We start from the raw sequence: 21,765 nt of genomic DNA on the forward strand, positions 1-21,765 counted from the left end.
CTTCTGGATAGCAGCCACTTTTTCTGGCGAGGGTATAACTCCTTTTCTTGTGACACTATGTGGCCTAGGTACTCGATCTCCCTCTTGAAGAGGTGGCATTTTTTTGGCTTCAACTTCAGGTTATACGCCCGCAGTCTTCCCAGTACCTGTCCAAGCCGGGCAAGGTGGTCTTCCAATGAGGATGAAAACACAATGATGTCATCCAGATAGATCAGGGTAGCCTCGAAATTTAAATCTCCCAAACACTTTTCCATCAGCCGTTGAAAGGTGCCTGGAGCATTGGAGAGCCCGAAGGGCATCCGGTTAAACTCGAACAGTCCCATAGGGAGGATGAAGGCGGTTTTCTCTCTGTCTTTCTCTGCCACGGCTACTTGCCAGTATCCACTTGCTAGGTCCAGGGTGGAGAAGTACTTGGCTTTCCCCAACGCTGTCAAGGATTCCTCGATGCGGGGCAACGGATACGAGTCTCGAACAGTGCAGGCATTGAGTTTCCTGTAATCTACACAGAACCGGATGGTCCCATCCTTTTTCTTGACGAGCACTACCGGGGCTGCCCAAGGGCTCTGACTACTCTGCACCACTCCTGAATCCAGCATCTGCCTCAGTAATGTTTTCACCTCTTGGTACATCTTGGGCGGGATCTGCCGGTATCATTCTCGAATTGGACGAGCTTCCCCAGTCGGGATCTCATGCGTGATGGCTTCAGTATAGCCGAAATCTTCGGCGTGACGGGCGAATGCGGCCTGATTTTCCCACAGCATAGTTTCTATTGCTTGCACACGCTCAGGGCCCATAGCCTTCACATCCACTTCCATTTGCTCAAGGATGACCCGTCCACTCCGGGGATGGTGTCTCTTCGTCTCCCACAGCAACTGCTAGGGTCCACCCCACGCCTTCTTTCGGTGATAAAGACATCTCCTTCTGACTCACCACTTCACCCTTATGTAGGTACACCAGGGCCAGATCTGTCCCTCGTGGCAAGGTGACCTCCCTGGGGCTCACATTCAAAGCTCTTATGGGGACATGTCCTCGCTGGACCACAGCTATCGTACGAGCTATCATGACTTCTTGATCCACTCCTCTGCCTACCACAGGCTGAACAACCACTTCCAACCCATCAAGGTTGCGGTGAGTCCCCACTGGAAGGTATACTATAGTTTCTCACTCGGGAGGTAGGATTACAGGTTCTTTACCAGGAGCCCGGATGACCCCTACCGTCTGATAAGATGGCACACTCTTCTGCGTCCCACAGACACGGATCAGTCGTTGAAGGGCTTCTTGAGTAGGCTTATGTGGAGTAGCCTTCTTCCAATATCCAGGTTCCCGTTTGGTAAACATAATCTGATTGAGTTCACGTAGGATATTCATTCCCAGTACTACAGGCACATCTTCCTTGACAGGCTCAGGGACTAGCAGGATCCCTTTTCTTCCAACTTCTTGCCCACAGATTCGAATATTCATCCACACGACCCCTGTGACCGGAATCGGTTGTTGGTTGGCAGCAAACAAGCGAATCAATGTCTCTTTTTCTGGCTTGGCCAGGTTCTGGAAATGCTGCTTGAAGTACGCTTCTGGCATCGTTGTCACTTGTGACCCGGTATCTACCAGGCAATCCACCAGAAGTCCTTCAAATTCAGCTCGTAGGATGGGGCTCCCAGCAATCAAGTGTTCGTTATGATATGGAGCGGCCTCTCTTCTTGCCTCCCCCGCAGAGTGCCACACTACTGCGGGGGTTGGTAGTTTAACGGCAGCTTCCACTGGCCTTGAGTATAGTTCCGACAGTCTCTGGCAAGGTGCCCCCGTCCTCCACACTCCCAGCATTGAATGCCTCCTCCTCGCCGAGGGGTACTTCGAGCCTGTCCTCGTGCCACCGATGCCTGACGGGAGGGGTCTTGTTCCCACTGTTCCCTTGTCGATCGGGCTGAAGAATGGTTGCATGAGTATGGTGGGTCAGTCTCTTGTAGTTCCCCCACTCTTCGCTCCATCTGGGTCAGTTTCTCTTGCACGTTAACAAGGGACCGCTGCAAGTCTTGCACTACCTGGACCAGCACCTCTTGATGGTTTGGGTCCCGTCTGGAATTGGCGCCCTGGACACGCATCACTCCAGACGCATAGCTTTCTTCTTTACTTCGGGCCACTGTTTCCGCCAGAACTTGACGAAACGTAAGGGCTGGATCTGCCCGAACCCGTTCTGACAGTGCTCGCCTCAATGATGTGCTGTGCAGTCCCAGAATGAATTGCTCCCGGAGTATCCGGTCTTTAGAGCCCATGCTGCCAAATCCATCTGCCTCCTTTCTCTGCACCTCTTCGAACACTTCTTGCAGTGCTGTTGCATACTGAGAAATTCCTTCTTCTTCCCGCTGCAGCCTAGAGAAAAATTTGGCGCAAAGATGTCCCGCACTAGCAGTCTCGCCGTAGATCTCTTCCAGGAACTTCACTAGCTCATTCAGGGTACTGTGGGTGAGTTCTGGTTGTAGGCAGACGTTTCTGCGGGCTTCCCCCTCTAGGGCAGTTAAAGCAATGTCCGCTTCAAGGTCTGGGCTGATGTTATAACTCTTCAGGGTGCATTGCAGCCGGGACACCCAGTCGGACAGTGGCATATTCTTGCCGTCAAACTTTGGGAGCACACTAAATATGGTGCCCATAGGGAGTGTCCTTGCAGGGGTTCCACCAATGCCCACAGCATCCCCATTAATGTTAGCATTCCCACCATTGCTGTCTGCTGCCTCCATCTTGGTGACAGTACCCTGCTCGCAGCGCCACTTGAAGTGATGGCCGGGGGACCACCACGGTGCAGGAAGACTACTGTACACAAGATGAGGTGCAAACAACAAAGGATAGATTTATTGGGAGACAGGGAATGGAAGGGACAAGGAAGGTGCAAACAGGGGTTTACAATAGCAAAAGATAATGCACATGAGTTATATTGTCTGTAAAATAGCACAGTGCTTCAACAATTACAAACTCAGAATCTGTCTCACAAGCAACTTTACACAATAAAACATATATCGATGCTACTCTGCATATAACCTCCCTGGCCTTTACTACGCAGGCCACACGGCTACCGTGCTCTAACTACTGAAGCCTGCACTAGGCCCTAACAGGTGCACCAAACAGGAACAAACTCACGGTGATGTTGGGGACACAGGTCCTGTCCCAGGGGGCCCCCGAAGTCCAAAACGGTGGTGCGCACGGATTCCTGTCAGCTCTGCAAAGCGTGGTCTTCTCCTTGCTCCTGGAAACCGTAAGTCCCCTTCTCAGTATCTTCGTGGCTTCACAAACCAGCACAGAACAGCCACCCTTTGCTGTAACCGGGAAAGTCTATTTAGCAAACGCAGTTCGTCTCAAGCTGTGTAATCTTCCTTGCAGACAGAACAGCCCAAAGTTCTCTCAGTTCCCTCTGAAACTTTCCCTCCACGTGCTGCTTCAGCTCCACCACTGCACACCGCCCCGACTAGTTCATAGCAAACATAAGAGCAGGGGAGAACAGCAGAACATACCATCACACCAGACAAGGGGATGCAGCCTCTTAAAGTGACAGCGTGTTTCTTATTGTCCATAACAGCACCACCCTCTTACACTGACACCCTCCACAAAGAGGGTAATTCACAAAAGGTCATTGCTAAAGAAGCCGGCTGTTCACAGACTGCTGTATCCAAGCATATTAATGGAGAGTGGAGTGGAAGGAAAAAATGTGGTAGAAAAAGGAGCACAAGCAACAGGGATAACTGCAGCCTTGACAGGATTGTTAGGAAAAGGCCATTTAAAAATTTGGGGGAGATTCACAAGGAGTGGACTGCTGCTGGCGTCATTGCTTCAAGAGCCTCCACACACAGATGTATCCAGGACATGGGCTACAAGTGTCACGTTCCTTGTGTCCGGCCACTCATGACCAATAGACAACACCAGAAGCGTCTTACCTGGGCCAAGGAGAAAAAGAACTGGACTGTTGTCAATGGTCCAAGGTGTTGCTTTCAGATAAAAGTCAATTTTGCATTTCATTTGGAAATCAAGGTCCCAGAGTCTGGAGGAAGAGTGGAGAGACCACAATCCAAGCTGCTGGAGTTCTAGTGTGAAGTTTCCTCAATCATTGATGGTTTGGGGAGCCATGTCATCTGCTGGTGTTGGTCCACTGTGTTTTATCAAGACCAAAGTCAGCGCAGCCATTTACCAGGAAATTTCAGAGCACTTCATGCTTCCCTCTGCCACCAAGATTTTTGGAGATGGAAATGTCATTCTCCAGCAGGACTTGGCACCTGTCCACACTGCCAAAAGTACCAATACCTGGTTTACACACAACAGTATCACTGGGCTTGATTGGCAGCAAACTCGCCTGACCTTAACCCCATAGAGAATCTATGGGGTATTGTCAAGAGGAAGATGAGACACCAGACCCAACAATACAGACGAGCTGAAGGCTGCTATCAAAGCAACCTGGGCTTCCATAACCCCTCAGCAGTGCCACAGGCTGATCACCTCCATGCCATGCCGCATTGATGCAGTAATTGATGCAAAAGGAGCCCGACCAAGTATTGAGTGCATTTACTGAACATACATTTCAGTAGGCCAAGATTTCGGCTTTTAAAACCATTTTTCAAGCTGGTGTTATAAAGTATTCTAATTTACTGAGATAATGACTTTTGTGTTTTCAGTGGCTGTAAGCCATAATCATCAACATTAACAGAAATGAACACGTGAAATAGATCACTCCGTGCGTAATGACTCTAAATAATATAGGAGTTTCACTTTTTGTATTAAATAACTGAAATAAATTAACTTTTTAATAATATTCTAATTTTGTGAGAAGCTCCTGTATTTGTCTAATGTTTCTATGTATATTTTTGGTAAGTATTCTAAAATTATATTGATAGCATTATTTATAGTACTGTATATAGCAGCATTATTCTTGTATAGCGCATGGTAGTGGTATTATATATTAGAACTGAAAATGAGAGCATTATTTTTATATAGCAGTATTACGGTGGTATTGTTTATAGTACTGTATGGCGGTATTATTTAGTTGTGCTGGTCTATGCCATCTAAATGCGTATATCCACTCCATGAACTATCCGTCCTTGACTTAATGGTAAGTGCGTCCTTTGGCCGCTCAAATTGATATTATGACCTCAGCGCCTGGACTTCCCTTCACAGTAGATCATCATAGGGCGGTGATCCAAGATTGGTTAATGTCGGTGAGAAAGGGGTTGACAAATAGGAGGTCAGAGATAAATATTGGAAGACGAGTCCTAGAAGCACAGAGTATTTCAGAAGATATCTGAGAGGTGGTTGCTTAACTATGATGTTCATAGTGAGGATACATCGGTGTGTGTTGAGATCAGTGATGTGAAGACAAGCGAGAGGTCACCAATGGAGGAAAGAATGGGGTCTATCATTTCAGGAGAACTGTGCTGATTTTGCTGGAAAGTGATGACTGGTTGAGTTAGTGAAGACAGAACTACATGTGACACCCATGTCACTATATGAGACAGTTGAGGTGATAGGTATAAGAAGATTTTCCTAGAGAAACACAAAAATATAAAAGAAACACAATTTTTTTAAGTCTCCTTGAAAAAGAAATGAAGTTTTAATTCTAACTTTATTACAAATCACGTCCAAAATACCCAGAAATCCCGAAGATATCCAGTGCAAAGTTCACCACCGCACATGACTTAAACCCATGTGAAAACCCCTGGTGGAAACGAAAGTTAAGGTGCCGAGAAGGGGCTCCGCGGAGCTGCTCTTAGGCCTTATGGAGAGGCGTCGTGTCGGACTTCAGAAAAAAATTTAGTGGAAACAAATTGCAGTTTAGTGGCCGAGTGCAGTTCTCTTCCGAGACTATTATTTTTGATGGCCTGTAAGAAAAGATAACAGATGGGTTAAAGTGTCATAAAGAGGTGTCCATCGTTGATGGTCTTGTTGAAAGAAGAGGTGGAGGCCTCATTCAGACGTCCCGTTCTTCACATAAGTATTCTATCTGTGTTTTTTACGGACAAACCATTTGCCCACTGTAATCTATGGAACTGTTCACACATTCGCATTTTTTTGCGTAGCTGTAAAATCACTGATATTTAAATGAGGCCTTTGAGTGAGGCTGCAAGTCGTGTGTCTATTTTGACATGGAAATGCAAAGTGGTCAGTGTGTTATAAAAACAAATAGGGTCCTGGGTAAAAAGTAGAGAAACCCCAATCCCTCAACATATTTTTTTGATAGTTGCGGATTTCAAAATATAATTCTAAAACCCCAATTCTAAAAAAAGTTGAAGCACTGTGTAAAATGTAAAGAATACAGGGATGCAATGATGTGAAAATCTCTTCTAATATTTTATTTCCAACAGGATACGGATCAGAAATTTAATTTGAAAATGTTAACTCTGAGTTGCTACACCTTCCACCTTCCACTTTGGAAAATAGGTAACACAGAAAAATTGCAACTAACCCTACTGGTCCTGTACAGACTAGAGATCCTGACTCCACAGTCCCTAGTGGTTCCTGGGTAAGCTGAGATAGCCTTAACCAAAGACTAGACAATGGTAACTTGGACCTATGCTTGACCATCACAGGATTAATGATCTTAATTAACTTACACAGACTAACAAATTTAGGAGCAAATTTCCTTGATGGAACTTTAAGACGAATATTTTGGCAATTTGGCCACTGGGATAAATTCGATAGCTCAATCATATGACAGATGTGCAGGGAGAACTTCACATTCAGTCTCAAAAACACATCCTCAAAGTACTGAATAAAACCTAGAAGAAGATATCTCATAGAGGCCAGGAATTTAGATGAACAACTGGAAAAACAAAAATTCCTTCCGAGACTTCACTTCACGAGTCTCTCAATTGATGGTAGGATTGTGTTTCAGCAACCAGAGCATACCCAACACAACTTTAGCGGGCAAGGAAGTAAACACCATGAATGAACTAGATTCTGTGTGTAACACTCCCACTCTCCTGCACGAATTCTCAACCTTAGAAGTAACATGACTTTCGGTTTGGAGAGAATTAGAGTTGAGCGAATTTGTTCGGATTCGGTTCCGAATACGATCGGCATCAAATATTGTTTTTTCAATGTTCATTGAACACAGCCGAACGTCATTAGAGTCAATGGGAGTAGAATTTACTGAATATGTTCGGAACTGATCATCAAACATACATTTGGCACAAATAGGGTACCAATATGGCATGAATATGGCAAATTCAGATTAGGCGACCAAATCCGAATAAATTCGCTCAACTCTAGAGAGAGAGAATTATCAAATGCTGATGCTTGAATAGAATGACCAAGAGTTGAAACTGTGTACCCACATTTGATAGCAAAATCACTGTCAATAAGATCTAAGGTAGACCAGAGTCAACAAATGCAGAGGTAACTATATCTCCAGATTTGGTAACCAGAGACTCCTGTAAAAAATATATCCAGTGGTCTGCATAAAGGTACCGTCACACATAACGATATCGTTAACGATATCGTTGCTTTTTGTGACGTAGCAACGATATCGTTAAGGAAATCGTTATGTGTGACAGCGACCAACGATCAGGCCCCTGCTGGGAGATCGTTGGTCGCTGAAGAAAGTCCAGAACTTTATTTCGTCGCTGGATCTCCCGCTGACATCGCTGGATCAGCGTGTGTGACACCGATCCAGCGATGTCTTCACTGGTAGCCAGGGTAAACATCGGGTAACTAAGCGCAGGGCCGCGCTTAGTAACCCGATGTTTACCCTGGTTACCAGCGTAAAAGTAAAAAAAAAAAAACAGTACATACTTCCCTACCGCTGTCTGTCCCCGGCGCTGTGCTTCTCTGCACTCCTCCTGCACTGGCTGTGAGCACAGCGGCCGGAAAGCAGAGCGGTGACGTCAACGCTCTGCTTTCCGGCCGCTGTGCTCACAGTCAGTGCAGAGGAGTGCAGAGAAGCACAGCGCCGGGGACAGACAGCGGTAGGTAAGTATGTACTGTTTGGTTTTTTTTACTTTTACGCTGGTAACCAGGGTAAACATCGGGTTACTAAGCACGGCCCTGCGCTTAGTAACCCGATGTTTTCCCTGGCTACCCGGGGACTTCAGGATCGTTGGTCGCTGGAGAGCTGTCTGTGTGACAGCTCTCCAGCGACCAAACAGCGACGCTGCAACGATCGACATCGTTGTCGGTATCGCTGCAGCGTCGCTTAGTGTGACGGTACCTTTAGAGTTAACTTCAAACCTTCAGAACCAGTACCCTTACATATTAACCCTGACCGAATTGACTGCGAAAGGCTGGGTCCTTCCAGGAGGTTTCTACTGCCCAGCGTCTGAACTGTGAGCAGTAGTCCTCCACGTTACGATTTCCCTGAACCAACCTGTGGATCATTGATTCAGCAACTGCAACTTTAACGGGGTCACCATAAATGAACCCCAGAGCAAAGAAAAAAGCGTCAACTGAGGAAAACACTGGAGAATCCTTAGGCAGAGAAAATGCCCAAGCCTGAGGATCATCACCACAAAACAATACCCACGCATTTACGCTCTCCTCTGGATAAGGCAACTGACCCTGGCAGTTCCTATACAGAGTAGAGATCCTGAATCCACAGTTCCTAACTCGGACCTATACTGCCTGAAAGGCCATCGAGCGCTTCACGTTCTCCTAAAGAATTGGAGGGCAGAGCAGAGTGTAAATTACCTATAGAACGAAAAGTGTGCTGAATTCGAAATGATCCCAGAGTGAGTAAAAAAAAAACCCAGAAAATACATATGAGGTGTAAGAAGCTCATTGATGGTTATGGGAAGCTATTGATTCTAGTTATTTATTCCAAAGGGTGTGCAACCAAATATTAAGTTGAGGGTGCCAAAAATTTTGTCCAGCCTATTTTTAGGGTTTTGTGTGAAATTATGTCCAATTTGCCTTTTTTTCTGTTTTTTTATTTTGTTCCACACAAAGGGAAAAAAAGCAAATATACCAAGACGTGTAATTTGGAGTAATTTTCTGGGAAAAAATACTTCATTTTCTGGAACAATTTCAAAGGTGCCAATGTTTTTGGCCATGACTGTAGAAGTCTTAGAGCAACATCTGCTCCATCCGGACAACATCTATTTCATGGAAAATCTAGTTTATTATAGCAAGACAATGGTAAACCACATACTGCCTCCATCATATTAATATGGCTCTGCAGAAGATGGGTTTGGGTGATGAAACGGCTGCCTGCAGTCTGGTCCTTTTACCAATAGAAAACATTTGACCCACTATGAAACGAAAAATCCATTAAAGACCTCGACTGTGGAGCAGCAAGAATCCTACTGTAACACTAATGCCGACGTCCCTGCATGATCCCTCTTCCTTCTTAATGTATGGACGCCAACATACTCACCTCCTCAGCCACACATTGAGCTCTCTGTCTCCTGCTTCCTGCTCTGTGCACATCGCCCAGGCTTCCCGGCAGCATGCCTAGTGACTGCTCCACTGCTCTTAAAGGGGCAGCATGAATACTGTGAAAAAGCCTGCAGCCATTAGCCTGCTCCCCAGTAGCAAAGTGCCTGAGTAATGTTTTCCCTTGGCAGTTTTTGGTGCAACCAGAGAGTTGCCAGGTCACTGTCCCTTGATCGTAAAGTTATCAGTTTAGAACCTGAACTCCTGGTCCTTGTGTGGCTAGTCCCTGCTCCTGATCCGCTGGTCCTTGTGTGGCCAGGGTCTGAACATGAATCCCCATCAGTGACCCCTGAACTCTGAAATCGCTCTATCTGTACCTGGACCTGAAGCCGCACCAGTGGCATGTAAACCCTGGCACCGCTGCCTGCGGTACCTGAGACTGAAGCCGCATCGGCAGTACCTGAACCCTCAAACCGCAGCGGTGGTACCTGAACCTGAAGCCGCAGCGGTGGTACCTGAACCTGAAGCCGCAGCGGTGGTACCTGAACTCTGAAACCGCACTGGGAGTGCCTGAAGCTGCATCAGCGGTATCTGAACCTGAAACCGTTCTGGCGGTACTTGAACTAGCACCTGTGTCTATCCTGGTTAGTGGACAAGAGTCTGTATTGTCGGAGCCTGTTCCAGTTTCTGAATCCAGCCCTGTGTGTGACTCCGTGTCAGTATCCATTCTGCCTGAGGATCCAGAACCTGTGTAATCTGAACGGAGTCCGAATCCTGTCCTGCCGGTTACTCTGAGCCCAGTCTGTGCCTGCTATCCTAACCTCTGGAGTCAGCAGTTGCAGTACCAGAGGTCTGCTGCCTTAGCGTGGTATGTGCTACTTGCATCTCAAGCCTAACTCCACCATCAGGAGGTCCAGTGAACACCAGGTAGCTGCTTAGCCACGTTCCTCCTAGGTATGCTTGGCCTTGTGGCACAGTGGGTCCGTGAGCCACGTGGGCCACGCATGTGCGTGACACCTGTGTCAGATAAGAATGGGACAACGTTCCTCTCTCAAAACTCCAGCAATCGTCTCCTGACTTCCCCACCGTTTACAGACTGTTGTAAGAAGAAGAGGGGACGGTGACGGTACACAATGGTGACACGATCCAGGCACAATATTCTTCAGATGTGTTTTGCTACCATCAATTTCTAAAAGTGTTAATTTTTTCAGATAAAATGGAAAAACGTCCAGTGGTCAATTTCTGATCTGTGTCCTGTGTTCTGTGGTGAATAAAATATAAGAAATTTCCAAATCATCGCATTCTTGTTTTCTTTACATTTTACAGAGAGTCCAAATTTTGTTGGAATTATGGTTGCACAAAATAAACACAAATACTGAGATTCAATTATAAAAAATACTTGAATACAATACAGACGCAATACTGCCATTTGTGAAATGTAAAGGAAATTATACCTGGTTTTCTAAATATTTTAAAAATATAAATCTGAAAATTGTGAGGTGCATTTGTATTCAGCCCCCGCTGAGTTAATACTTTGTAGGATAAACTTTCGCTGCAATTACTGATGCAGTCTTTAGGAGTCTATCTCTCCAGCTTTGCACATCTAGAGATGATGATTTTGCCCCTTCTTTGCACACTCGCTCAGTGAGATTGGAAGGAGGCGTCTGTGATCAGCCATTTACAAGTCTTGTCACAGATTCTCATGGGATTTCAGTCTGGACTGTGACTGGGCCGTTCACACGCATGAATATGCTTTTATCTAAACCATCCACTGTGGCTCTGGCAGGATGTTTAGGGTCGTTGTCCTGCTGGAAGGTGAACCTACGCCCCACTGTGAAGTCTTTTGTAGACCAGCTTCCCTGTCCCTGCTGAAGAAAAGCCTCCCCACAGCAGGATGCTGCCACCACTATGTGTAACAGTGGGGATGGTGTTTTCAGAGTTAGGTCCTGTGTTAGTTTTCCTCCATACATACTGTTTTGCATTTGGCCTCAAAAGCTCTCTAGTTTAGTTTTGTATGATCAGAGCCCCTTCTCCCACAAGCTCGCTGTGTCGCCTACATTGAATGTAAAAGAAGATGCTTTGGTCAGATGAGCACATACTATATGGGTATGTGCACACGATGCAGATTTAGTGCAGAATTGGTGCAGAACTGCAGCAGATTTTTCTGCTGCAGAAACGCTGCAGAACTGCACTGTGATTTACAGTACAATGTAAATCAATGAGAAAAGAAAAAAGCTGTGCACATGGTGCAGAAAAATCTGCGCAGAAACGCTGCAGATTTCAAAGAAGTGCACGTCGCTTCTTTTGTGCAGTTCTGCAGCGTTTCTGCGCAGATTTTTCTGCACCATGTGCGCAGCTTTTTTCTTTTCTCATTGATTTACATTGTACTGCACAGAAACTGCACAGAAACTGCACAAAAACTGCACAAAAACTGCACAGAAACTGCACAGAAACTGCACAGAAACTGCACAGAAACTGCACAAAAACTGCACAGAAACTGCACAAAAACTGCATAGAATCTGCACAGAAACTGCACAAAAACTGCACAAAAACTGCACAGAAACTGCACAGAAACTGCACAGAAACTGCACAGAAACTGCACAGAAACTGCACAAAAACTGCATAGAATCTGCACAGAAACTGCACAAAAACTGCACAAAAACTGCACAGAAACTGCACAGAAACTGCACAGAAACTGCACAAAAACTGCACAGAAACTGCACAGAAACTGCACAAAAACTGCATAGAATCTGCACAGAAACTGCACAAAAACTGCACAAAAACTGCACAGAAACTGCACAGAAACTGCACAGAAACTGCACAGAAACTGCACAGAAACTGCATCAAATCTGCAGATGCAGATTTAGTGCAGAAAATTCTGCACCACATTTCCTACGTGTGCACATATTAGTGTGAACGGCCCAGTCACAGTCCAGTCAGAAATCCCATTGAGAATCTGTGGCAAAACTTGTAAATTGCAACGTCTCCATACAATCTCACTGAGCGAGAGCAAGTGTGCAAAGAAGAAGGGGCAAAAATTTGCAAAGATTGGGAATCGTACTATAATAATTTTTTTATGTATTCGTAATAAAAAAAATATAAAGATTTATGGATTATCCTATTTCTCCCCTTTTTGATGAAAGCAATGTGTGTAAATCAGCCACCAAACAATACCTGAATAGTACAACAGAGGTAGCTCTTATCTCTAGGATTCTTCTTCTTCTCCTTGTTCATCATCTGCTTCTTCTGCGACCTATAAGAACAGAAAAATTAATTAGCGGTAGTGAACGGCACAGTAAATAAAAACCTCGGAGTCGGCTGAGCGTGTGCCCTGGGGCATTGTATTGTACATATTAGTTTTCCATGCTGTCAACAGGGGGCAGTATAACTCTCCTGTCCAATGCCAAAACTGCTGTCATCATGAGAAAATATAATCTGAGGAAAATGGCGCCCGCTCTGTAATGCTGGGTATTGCGTGGTCACTGTTTGGTGATATATGAGCACAATATAGCACTATATCAGCATGTCATGGCACTTTGTGGGGTTAACATGGCACTATATCATGATAATAATAATTTTATTTCTATGGTGCTTTACATTTTGCATATTCCGCAGCACTTTACATTTTAGAGGGGAATTGTACGGATAATAAAAGACATTACATCATAACAATAATCACATAAACAATAGATACCCAGAGGAATGAGGGCCCTGCTCGCAAGCTACAATCTATGAGGAAAAGGGGAGACACGAAAGGTGGACGGTAACAATTGCTTCTATTGTACGGTCCGCCCATCAATGTAATAAATCGGGTGTTCATGTAATGCTGCATGAACCGGTTATCAGCCAGTGTGTGTAAAACTACAGATACAGATAAGGGTGTGAGGACAGATGATACAAGGGTCCTGGTTTTGAAGAAAAATTTTGAATGGACAACACAGGGATAGTTAGATAAGTGAGGTGGGGCAATAGACCAGTGTGAAGAAAAGCATTTTTAGGCCACGCTTAATACTGCAGGTATTGGGAATTAATTGTATTAACCTGGGTAGTGCATTCCAAAGAATTGGCGCAGCATGTGAGAAGTCTTGGAGACGGGAGTGGGATGTTCGGATTAATGAGGATGTTAATCTTAGGTCATTAGCAAAACGGAGGGCACGGGAAGGGTGGTGGACTGAGATGAGGGAGAGATGTAGGGTGGTGCTGAACCATGGAGTGCTTTGTGGATGAGGGAATTAATTCTGGAGCGGATGGGTAACCAGTGTAATGACTGGTACAGGGTGGAGGCATCGGTGTAACGGTTGGTGAGGAATATGATCCTGGCTGCAGCATTCAGGACAGATTGGAGCGGGGAGAGTTTGGTAAGAGGGAGGCCGATTAGTAGAGAGTTACAATAGTCCAGACGAGAATGAATGAGTGAAACAGTAAGAGTTTTTGCAGAGTCGAAAGTAAGAAAAGGGCAAATTCTAGAAATGTTTTTGAGGTGCAGATAACAAGAGCGAGCCAGTGATCGGATGTGGGGGTGAATGAAAGGTCAGAATCAAGGATGACCCCAAGGCAGCGGGCATGTTGCTTGGGAGTAATGGTGGAACCGCATACGGAGATGGCAATGTCAGACAAAGGTAGGTTAGTAGAGGGAGAGAACACGAGGAGTTCAGTTTTTGATGAGCTCAGTTTCAGATAGAGGGAGGACATGATGTTAGAGACAGCGGTAAGACAATCACTGGTGTTTTCTAAAAAGGTCGGTGTGAGATCAGGAGAAGAAGTGTATAATTGGGTGTCGTCAGCATAGAGATGGTACTGGAAACCAAATCTACTGATTGTTTGTCCAATAGGGGCAGTATACAAAGAGAAGAGGAGGGGGCCTAGGACTGATCCTTGAGGAACCCCAACAGTAAGGAGAAGGTGAGAGGAGGAGGAACCAGCAAAAGATACAGTGAAGGATCGGTCAGAGAGATAGAAGGAGAACCAGGAGAGATGGTACTGGAACCCAAATCTACTGATTCATCCAGGGAGAATGAAAACTTGCTAATGGCTGAGGATACGACAATGGGGGGCCGCAGCAATTCTGGGAAAGGGGCTCTGGATCTTAGAAATTGGACTCAGCAGAGCCCGGTCTTGTATGGAGGGGAGGTGTGCAGCAGAGCAGATCCCGTTGTCGTTAATCTCATCTTACCTCCTCGACCACTGCTGTCTCTGTTTCAGGTTCTTCCTGAAAAAAGTTAAATATAAAAATATATCAAAAAGTTTAGTGGTGATTTATTAATCTTGTTCAACTACTTCCAAAAATATGGGGTCGTAATATTTGAAAACTGACTGATGATCATCTCCCCCACTGTGTTTTCGTTATTATTTTCAGTTCAGGGCTCTATGCAGGATAAATCTAAGGGCGCCGTAACTCATCAGAAAAGCGCCACAGCTGTCACCAGGTTGTCTGTGGTATTACAGCTAAGCTCCTTTTACTTCAATGAAGCTGAGCTGCAGTACCAGGCTCATAGGCGCCACTGGAAATCATCGCATTTACGATACTGTCAAATTTTGGTTTTCAGAAAGTTTGCTGCCTCAGTGTTAATCATGGCCATTTGCCATGGCTCCTGCACCCTCTCATCATTTGGCACTGCTCCGTGTCCCCTGATGAACCCCCGGGAATCCCATGGGGGGGAAACGCGTTGGGCGTAATAGGGAGGACATCCCCGCTGGAGACCGCTAGAGCTATATGACTGAACGACCACCCACAACGCTTGAAGTATATCACTGGGACGCAGATGAGTGGAAGCGTTGATTACATTATTAGACTGAATCATTAAGATGGGGTGGCTTTTATATGGTTGTTTTTGATGAGTATGCTCTGGGGTCTCCTGTTGTGTTGGGATGCTTTTGTGGGCCACTGTCCTACTAGGAGTATTTATATACCTAGGGGTCATTTGACCAGTTATAATAATTTTGGACATATTTTAACGACAGGGTTGACAGTAATGCTATGAGAATCAGGTGGAGTGGCCCTTTGCCATTTTATATTTTGGATAAACGAGGCATTGGTATTGTGTGTCTACCCAATGAGTTGTTGTGATTTTTTTCTACTATTCCCTATCAGGGACTCTCTTTTAGGGGCAAATAACAAACTTTGTGTTTTTTTGCTTTGGTAAGTTTTTTTGATTTTTTTCTGCTTTATTTTTTGCATTTTTTTGAGTTTTTATATTTTTTTCATCTTTTTGGGTATTGAATACACTGGTACTGTTTTCTACGTCTTTTTAGGGAACACAGGGTCTGTATAGGGCTATCAGGGCCAGCCGTCGAGGAGCGGGGGCGCCTACCGCTGAAACTTATGGTGCCAACCTGCGCTGTCAGGTAGGGACCAGTATTAGGGCACCTGACAGGGTCTGTTAGTCCATATCGGGTTCTTGTCCTGTGTTCATATTGTCTTGTATTTATACACCAATGTTTCTAAATTTGGAACTAACAGATTTTAGCTTTAACCCCCTCACCCCAAAGCCTGTTTTCACCTAAGTGACAGGGCCAATTTTTACAATTCTGACCACTGTCACTTTATGAGGTTATAACTCTGGAACGCTTCAACGGATCCCACTGATTCTGAGATTGTTTTCTCGTGACATATTGTACTTCATGAAAGTGGTAAAACTTCTTCGATATTACTTGCATTTATTTGTGAAAAAAACAAAAATTTGTCGGAAATTATGAAATATTAGCAATTTTCAAACTTTCAGTTTTTATGCCCTTAAATTAGAGTTATATCACACAATATAGTTAATAAACAACATTTCCCACATGTCTGCTGTACATCAGCACAATTTTGGAAACATAATTTTTTTTTGTTAGGGAGTTATAAGGGTTAAAAGTTGACCAGTGATTTCTCATTTTTGCAACAAAATTTGCAAAACCATTTTTTTTTACGGACCACCTCACACTTGAAGTGACTTTGAGGGGTCTATATGACAGAAAATGCCCAAAAGTGACACCATTCTAAAAATTGCACCCCTCAAGGTGCACAAAACCACATTCAAAAAGTTTATTAACCCTTCAGGTGCTTCACAGGAATTTTTTGAATGTTTAAAAAAATGTTAACATTTAACTTTTTTTTCACAAAATTTTTAATTCAGGTCCAATTTGTTTCATTTTACCAAGGGTAACAGGAGAAATTGGACCACAAAAGTCGTTGTACAATTTGTCCTGAGTACGCCGATACCCCATATGTGGAGGTAAACCACTGTTTGGGCACATGGCAGAGCTCGGAAGGGATGGAGCGCCATTTGACTTTTCAATGCAAGATTTGCTGGAATTGAGATCGGAGCCCATGTCACGATTGGAGTGCCCCTGACGTGCCTAAACAGTGGAAACCCCCACACGTGACACCATTTTGGAAAGTAGACCCTCTAAGGAACTAATCTAGATGTGTGGTGAGAACTTTGAACCTCCACGTGCTTCACAGAAGTTTAAAATGTAGAGCCGTAAAAAAAAAATCTTATTAATTTTCACAAAAAATGATCTTTTTGCCCCAAATTTTTTTTTCCCAAGGGTAACAGGATAAATTGGACCCCAAAAGTTGTTGTGCAATTTGTCCTGAGTACGCCGATACTTCATATATGGGGATAAACCACTGTTTGAGCGCATGGCAGAGCTCTGAAGGGAAGGAGCGCCATTTGACTTTTCAATGCAAAATTGGCTGGAATTGAGATCGGAACCCATGTCGCATTTGGAGAGCCCCTGATGTGCCTAAACAGTGGAAACCCCCCACAAGTGACACCATTTTGGAAAGAAGACCCCCTAAGGAACTTATCTAGATGTGTGGTGAGCACTTTTTACCCCCAATTGTTTCACTAAAGTTTAGAATGTAGCGGTGTGAAAATTAAAAAATCATTTTTTCTTTCCACAAAATGATGTTTTAGCCCGCAATTTTTTTTTTCGCCAAGGGTAACAGGAGAAATTGGACCACAAAAGTTATTGTCCAATTTGTCCTGAGTATCCTAATACCCCATATGTTGGGGGGAACCACCGTTTGAGTGCAGAGAGCAGAGAGCTCGGAAGGGAAGGAGCGCCGTTTGAAATGCAGACTTAGATGGATTGGTCTGCAGGTGTCATGTTGCATTTGCAGAGCCCCTGATGTACCTAAACAGTAGAAACCCCCCACAAGTGACCCCATATTGGAAACTAGACCCCCCAAGGAACTTATCTAGATGTGTTGTGAGAGCTTTGAACCAACAAGTGTTTCACTACAGTTTATAACGCAGAGCCGTGAAAATAAAAAATATTTTTTTTCCACGAAAATGATATTTTAGCCCCCACGTTTTTATTTTCCCAAGGGTAACAGGTCAAATTAGACCCCAAAAGTTGTTGTCAAACTTGTCCTGAGAACGCTGATACCTCATATGTTGGGGGGAACCACTGTTTGGGCGCACAGGAGAACTCGGAAGGGAAGGAGCAGTGTTTTAGTTTTTCAAAGCAGAATTGGCTGGAATTGAGATCGGACGCCATGTCGCGTTTGGAGAGCCCCTGATGTGCCTAAACAGTGGAAACCCCTCAATTATAACTGAAACCCTAACCCCATCCCTAACCCTAGCCCCAGACCTAACCCTAGCCCCAACCCTAGCCCTAACCCTACCTGTTGTGAGTTCTGTTTTTGGGCTCCCTCTGGTGGTTACTGATGGTACTGGGTGACTTGTCTTTCCTGGGTTTCTGGGTTCCACCTGTTCCATCAGCATATGGGATTTTCCTATTTAACCTGGCTTTGCTGGCATTTCCTCGCCGGTTATCAATGTATCCAGTGTGTCTTGTTACCTCTGCTCCCTGCTCCTAGAACCTTCTGGACAAGCTAAGTTTGGATTTTCCTGTTTTGTGTTTTGCTTAATTTGGTTTTTAGTCCAGCCTGCAGATATGTGATTCTCTGCTGCTGGTTGCTCTAGTGGGCTGAAATTGCTTTTCATGTACCATGAGTTGGCACATGAGTTCAAGTAATTTCAGGATGGTTTTTTGAAGGGTTTTTCGCTGACCGCGCAGTTCACTTTTGTATCCTCTGCTATCTAGCTTTAGCGGGCCTCATTTTGCTGAAACTGTTTTCATACTACGTATGTGCTTTCCTCTCATTTCACCGTCATTATATGTGGGGGGCTGCTATTTGCTGTGGGGTATTTCTCTGGAGGCAAGAGAGGTCTGTGTTTCTTCTGATAGGGGAAGTTAGATCTTCGGCTGGAGCGAGACGTCTAGGATCATCGTAGGCACGTTCCCCGGCTACTTTTATTTGTGTGTTAGGTTCAGGGTCGCGGTCAGCTCAGGTTCCATCGCCCTAGAGCTTGTTTGTATCTGTGCTTGTCCTTTTTGTGATCCCCTGCCATTGGGATCATGACAGTATAACCGGCCCACAAAGTGTTAATTGTATTGGCTGAAGTAGGAGGATAAGTAGTCTGAGGAAGTTTTTTTTTTTTTTTTTTTCTTTTTTTTTTCCCCTCAGAGTTTGCTGCCTAGCCTTATTGCAGCCTGGCTACTTCCTCCTCCTCTTAATCTTTGAATGGCTCTGATCTCAGCTGTTTATCATGGACGTCCAGAGTTTGGCTTCCAGCCTGAATAATCTTGCCACTAAGGTTCAAAATATACAGGATTTTGTTGTACATGCTCCTATGTCTGAACCTAGAATTCCTGTCCCAGAGTTTTTTTCTGGAGATAGATCTCGTTTTCTGAATTTTAGGAACAATTGCAAGTTGTTTCTTTCTTTGAAATCTCGCTCCTCTGGAGACCCTGCTCAGCAAGTCAAGATAATTATATCTTTCCTGCGGGGTGACCCTCAGGATTGGGCATTTGCATTGGCACCAGGGGACCCTGCGTTGCTTAATGCAGATGCGTTTTTTCTGGCATTGGGTTTGCTCTATGAGGAACCTAACCAAGAGATTCAGGCTGAAAAAGCTTTGTTGGCCCTCTCTCAGGGGCAAGATGAAGCAGAAATTTATTGTCAAAAATTTCGGAAGTGGTCGGTACTTACTCAGTGGAATGAGTGCGCTCTGGCTGCAAAGTTTAGAGATGGCCTTTCTGAGGCCATTAAAGATGTTATGGTGGGGTTCCCTGCGCCTGCTGGTCTGAATGAGTCTATGACTATGGCTGTTCAGATTGATCGGCGTTTACGGGAGCGCAAACCTGTGCATCATTTGGCGGTGTCGTCTGAACCGTCACCTGAGATAATGCAATGTGATAGAATTCAGTCCAGAAGTGAACGGCAAAAGTATAGGCGGAAAAAAGGGTTGTGCTTTTATTGTGGTGATTCAGCTCATTTTATATCAGCATGCTCTAAACGCACAAAAAAGGTTGATAAGTCTGTTGCCATTAGTACTTTACAGTCTAAGTTCATTCTGTCTGTGACTCTGATTTGTTCATTATCATCCATTTCCGTCGATGCCTATGTGGATTCAGGCGCTGCCCTGAGTCTTATGGATTGGTCATTTGCCAATCGCTGTGGGTTTAGTCTGGAGCCTCTGGAAGTCCCTATTCCTTTGAAGGGAATTGACTCTACACCTTTGGCTATGAATAAACCTCAGTACTGGACACAAGTGACCATGCGTATCACTCCTGTTCATCAGGAGGTGATTCGCTTCCTGGTACTGTATAATTTGCATGATGTTCTAGTACTTGGTCTGCCATGGTTACAAACTCATAATCCAGTCCTTGACTGGAAATCAGTGTCTGTGTTAAGCTGGGGTTGTCAGGGGGTTCATGATGATGCACCTCCGATTTCTATCGCTTCATCTACTCCTTCTGAGATTCCTGTGTTTTTGTCTGACTATCGGGATGTTTTTGAGGAGCCTAAGCTCAGTTCGCTTCCTCCTCACAGGGATTGCGATTGTGCTATAAATTTAATTCCGGGCAGTAAATTTCCTAAAGGTCGTTTGTTCAATCTGTCAGTGCCAGAGCATACTGCTATGCGGGATTATGTTAAGGAGTCCTTGGAAAAGGGACATATCCGTCCATCTTTGTCCCCTTTGGGAGCAGGTTTTTTTTTCGTGGCCAAGAAAGATGGTTCCTTGAGGCCTTGTATAGATTATCGTCTTTTGAATAAGATTACCGTAAAATATCAGTATCCTTTGCCATTGTTGACTGATTTGTTTGCTCGCATTAAGGGGGCTAAATGGTTCACTAAGATTGATCTTCGGGGTGCGTATAATCTTATACGAATAAAGCAAGGTGATGAGTGGAAAACCGCATTTAATACGCCTGAGGGCCATTTTGAGTATTTGGTAATGCCTTTTGGACTTTCTAACGCTCCTTCAGTCTTCCAGTCCTTTATGCACGATATTTTCCGTGAATATCTGGATAAATTTATGATTGTGTATTTGGATGATATTTTGGTTTTTTCTGATGACTGGGAGTCTCATGTTCAGCAGGTCAGGAAGGTGTTTCAGGTCCTGCGGGCCAATTCCTTGTTTGTAAAAGGCTCAAAGTGTCTCTTTGGAGTCCAGAAGATTTCTTTCTTGGGGTATATTTTTTCCCCTTCTACTATTGAGATGGATCCCGTCAAGGTTCAGGCTATTTGTGACTGGACGCAGCCTACATCTCTTAAGAGTCTACAGAAGTTCTTGGGCTTTGCTAATTTCTATCGTCGTTTTATAACTAATTTTTCTAGTGTTGTTAAGCCTTTGACGGATTTGACTAAGAAGGGTGCTGATGTTGCTAATTGGTCTCCTGCGGCTGTGGAGGCCTTTCAGGAACTTAAGCGCCGGTTTTCTTCTGCTCCTGTGTTGCGTCAGCCAGATGTTTCGCTCCCTTTTCAGGTTGAGGTTGATGCTTCCGAGATTGGAGCGGGGGCGGTTTTGTCACAGAGAAGCTCCGATGGCTCAGTGATGAAGCCATGCGCGTTTTTTTCTAGAAAGTTTTCGCCGGCTGAGCGGAATTATGATGTTGGTAATCGGGAACTTTTGGCCATGAAGTGGGCATTTGAGGAGTGGCGTCATTGGCTAGAGGGTGCTAGACATCGTGTGGTGGTCTTGACTGATCACAAAAATTTGATTTACCTTGAGTCTGCCAGGCGTCTGAATCCTAGACAGGCTCGTTGGTCACTGTTTTTCTCTCGTTTCAATTTTGTGGTTTCATACCTGCCAGGTTCAAAGAATGTGAAGGCGGATGCTCTTTCTAGGAGTTTTGTGCCTGACTCCCTTGGAAATTCTGAGCCCTCTGGTATCCTTAGGGATGGGGTGATTTTGTCTGCTGTCTCCCCAGACTTGCGACGTGCTTTGCAGGAGTTTCAGGTGGCTAAACCTGATCGTTGTCTGCCTGAGAGACTGTTTGTTCCGGATAATTGGACCAGTAGAGTCATCTCCGAGGTCCATTCTTCTGCGTTGGCAGGTCATCCTGGAATATTTGGTACTAGAGACTTGGTGGCCAGGTCTTTTTGGTGGCCTTCCTTGTCGAGGGATGTGCGTTCTTTTGTGCAGT

At 44.8% G+C, this 21,765-nt stretch overlaps 1 protein-coding gene across 2 annotated transcripts in view; it reads right to left on the bottom strand.

Annotated features, from left to right (window-relative positions):
* Positions 1–5,565: 5,565 nt before the first annotated feature.
* LOC138675359 (adapter SH3BGRL-like) overlaps positions 5,566–21,765 on the bottom strand; it is a 55,553-nt gene continuing 39,353 nt past the window's right edge. For both annotated transcript variants that reach the window (XM_069763487.1, XM_069763486.1), the window contains exons 6-8: positions 14,513–14,548; positions 12,514–12,592; positions 5,566–5,852 (exon numbers count right to left, since the gene is read on the bottom strand). In XM_069763487.1, the coding sequence (XP_069619588.1) occupies positions 12,545–12,592; positions 14,513–14,548 (84 nt within the window). In that variant the 3' untranslated portion in view covers positions 5,566–5,852; positions 12,514–12,544. The remainder of the gene's footprint in view (positions 5,853–12,513; positions 12,593–14,512; positions 14,549–21,765) is intronic.

The sequence above is a fragment of the Ranitomeya imitator genome, chromosome 4, assembly GCF_032444005.1.
Source record: "Ranitomeya imitator isolate aRanImi1 chromosome 4, aRanImi1.pri, whole genome shotgun sequence".
NCBI lineage: Eukaryota > Metazoa > Chordata > Amphibia > Anura > Dendrobatidae > Ranitomeya > Ranitomeya imitator.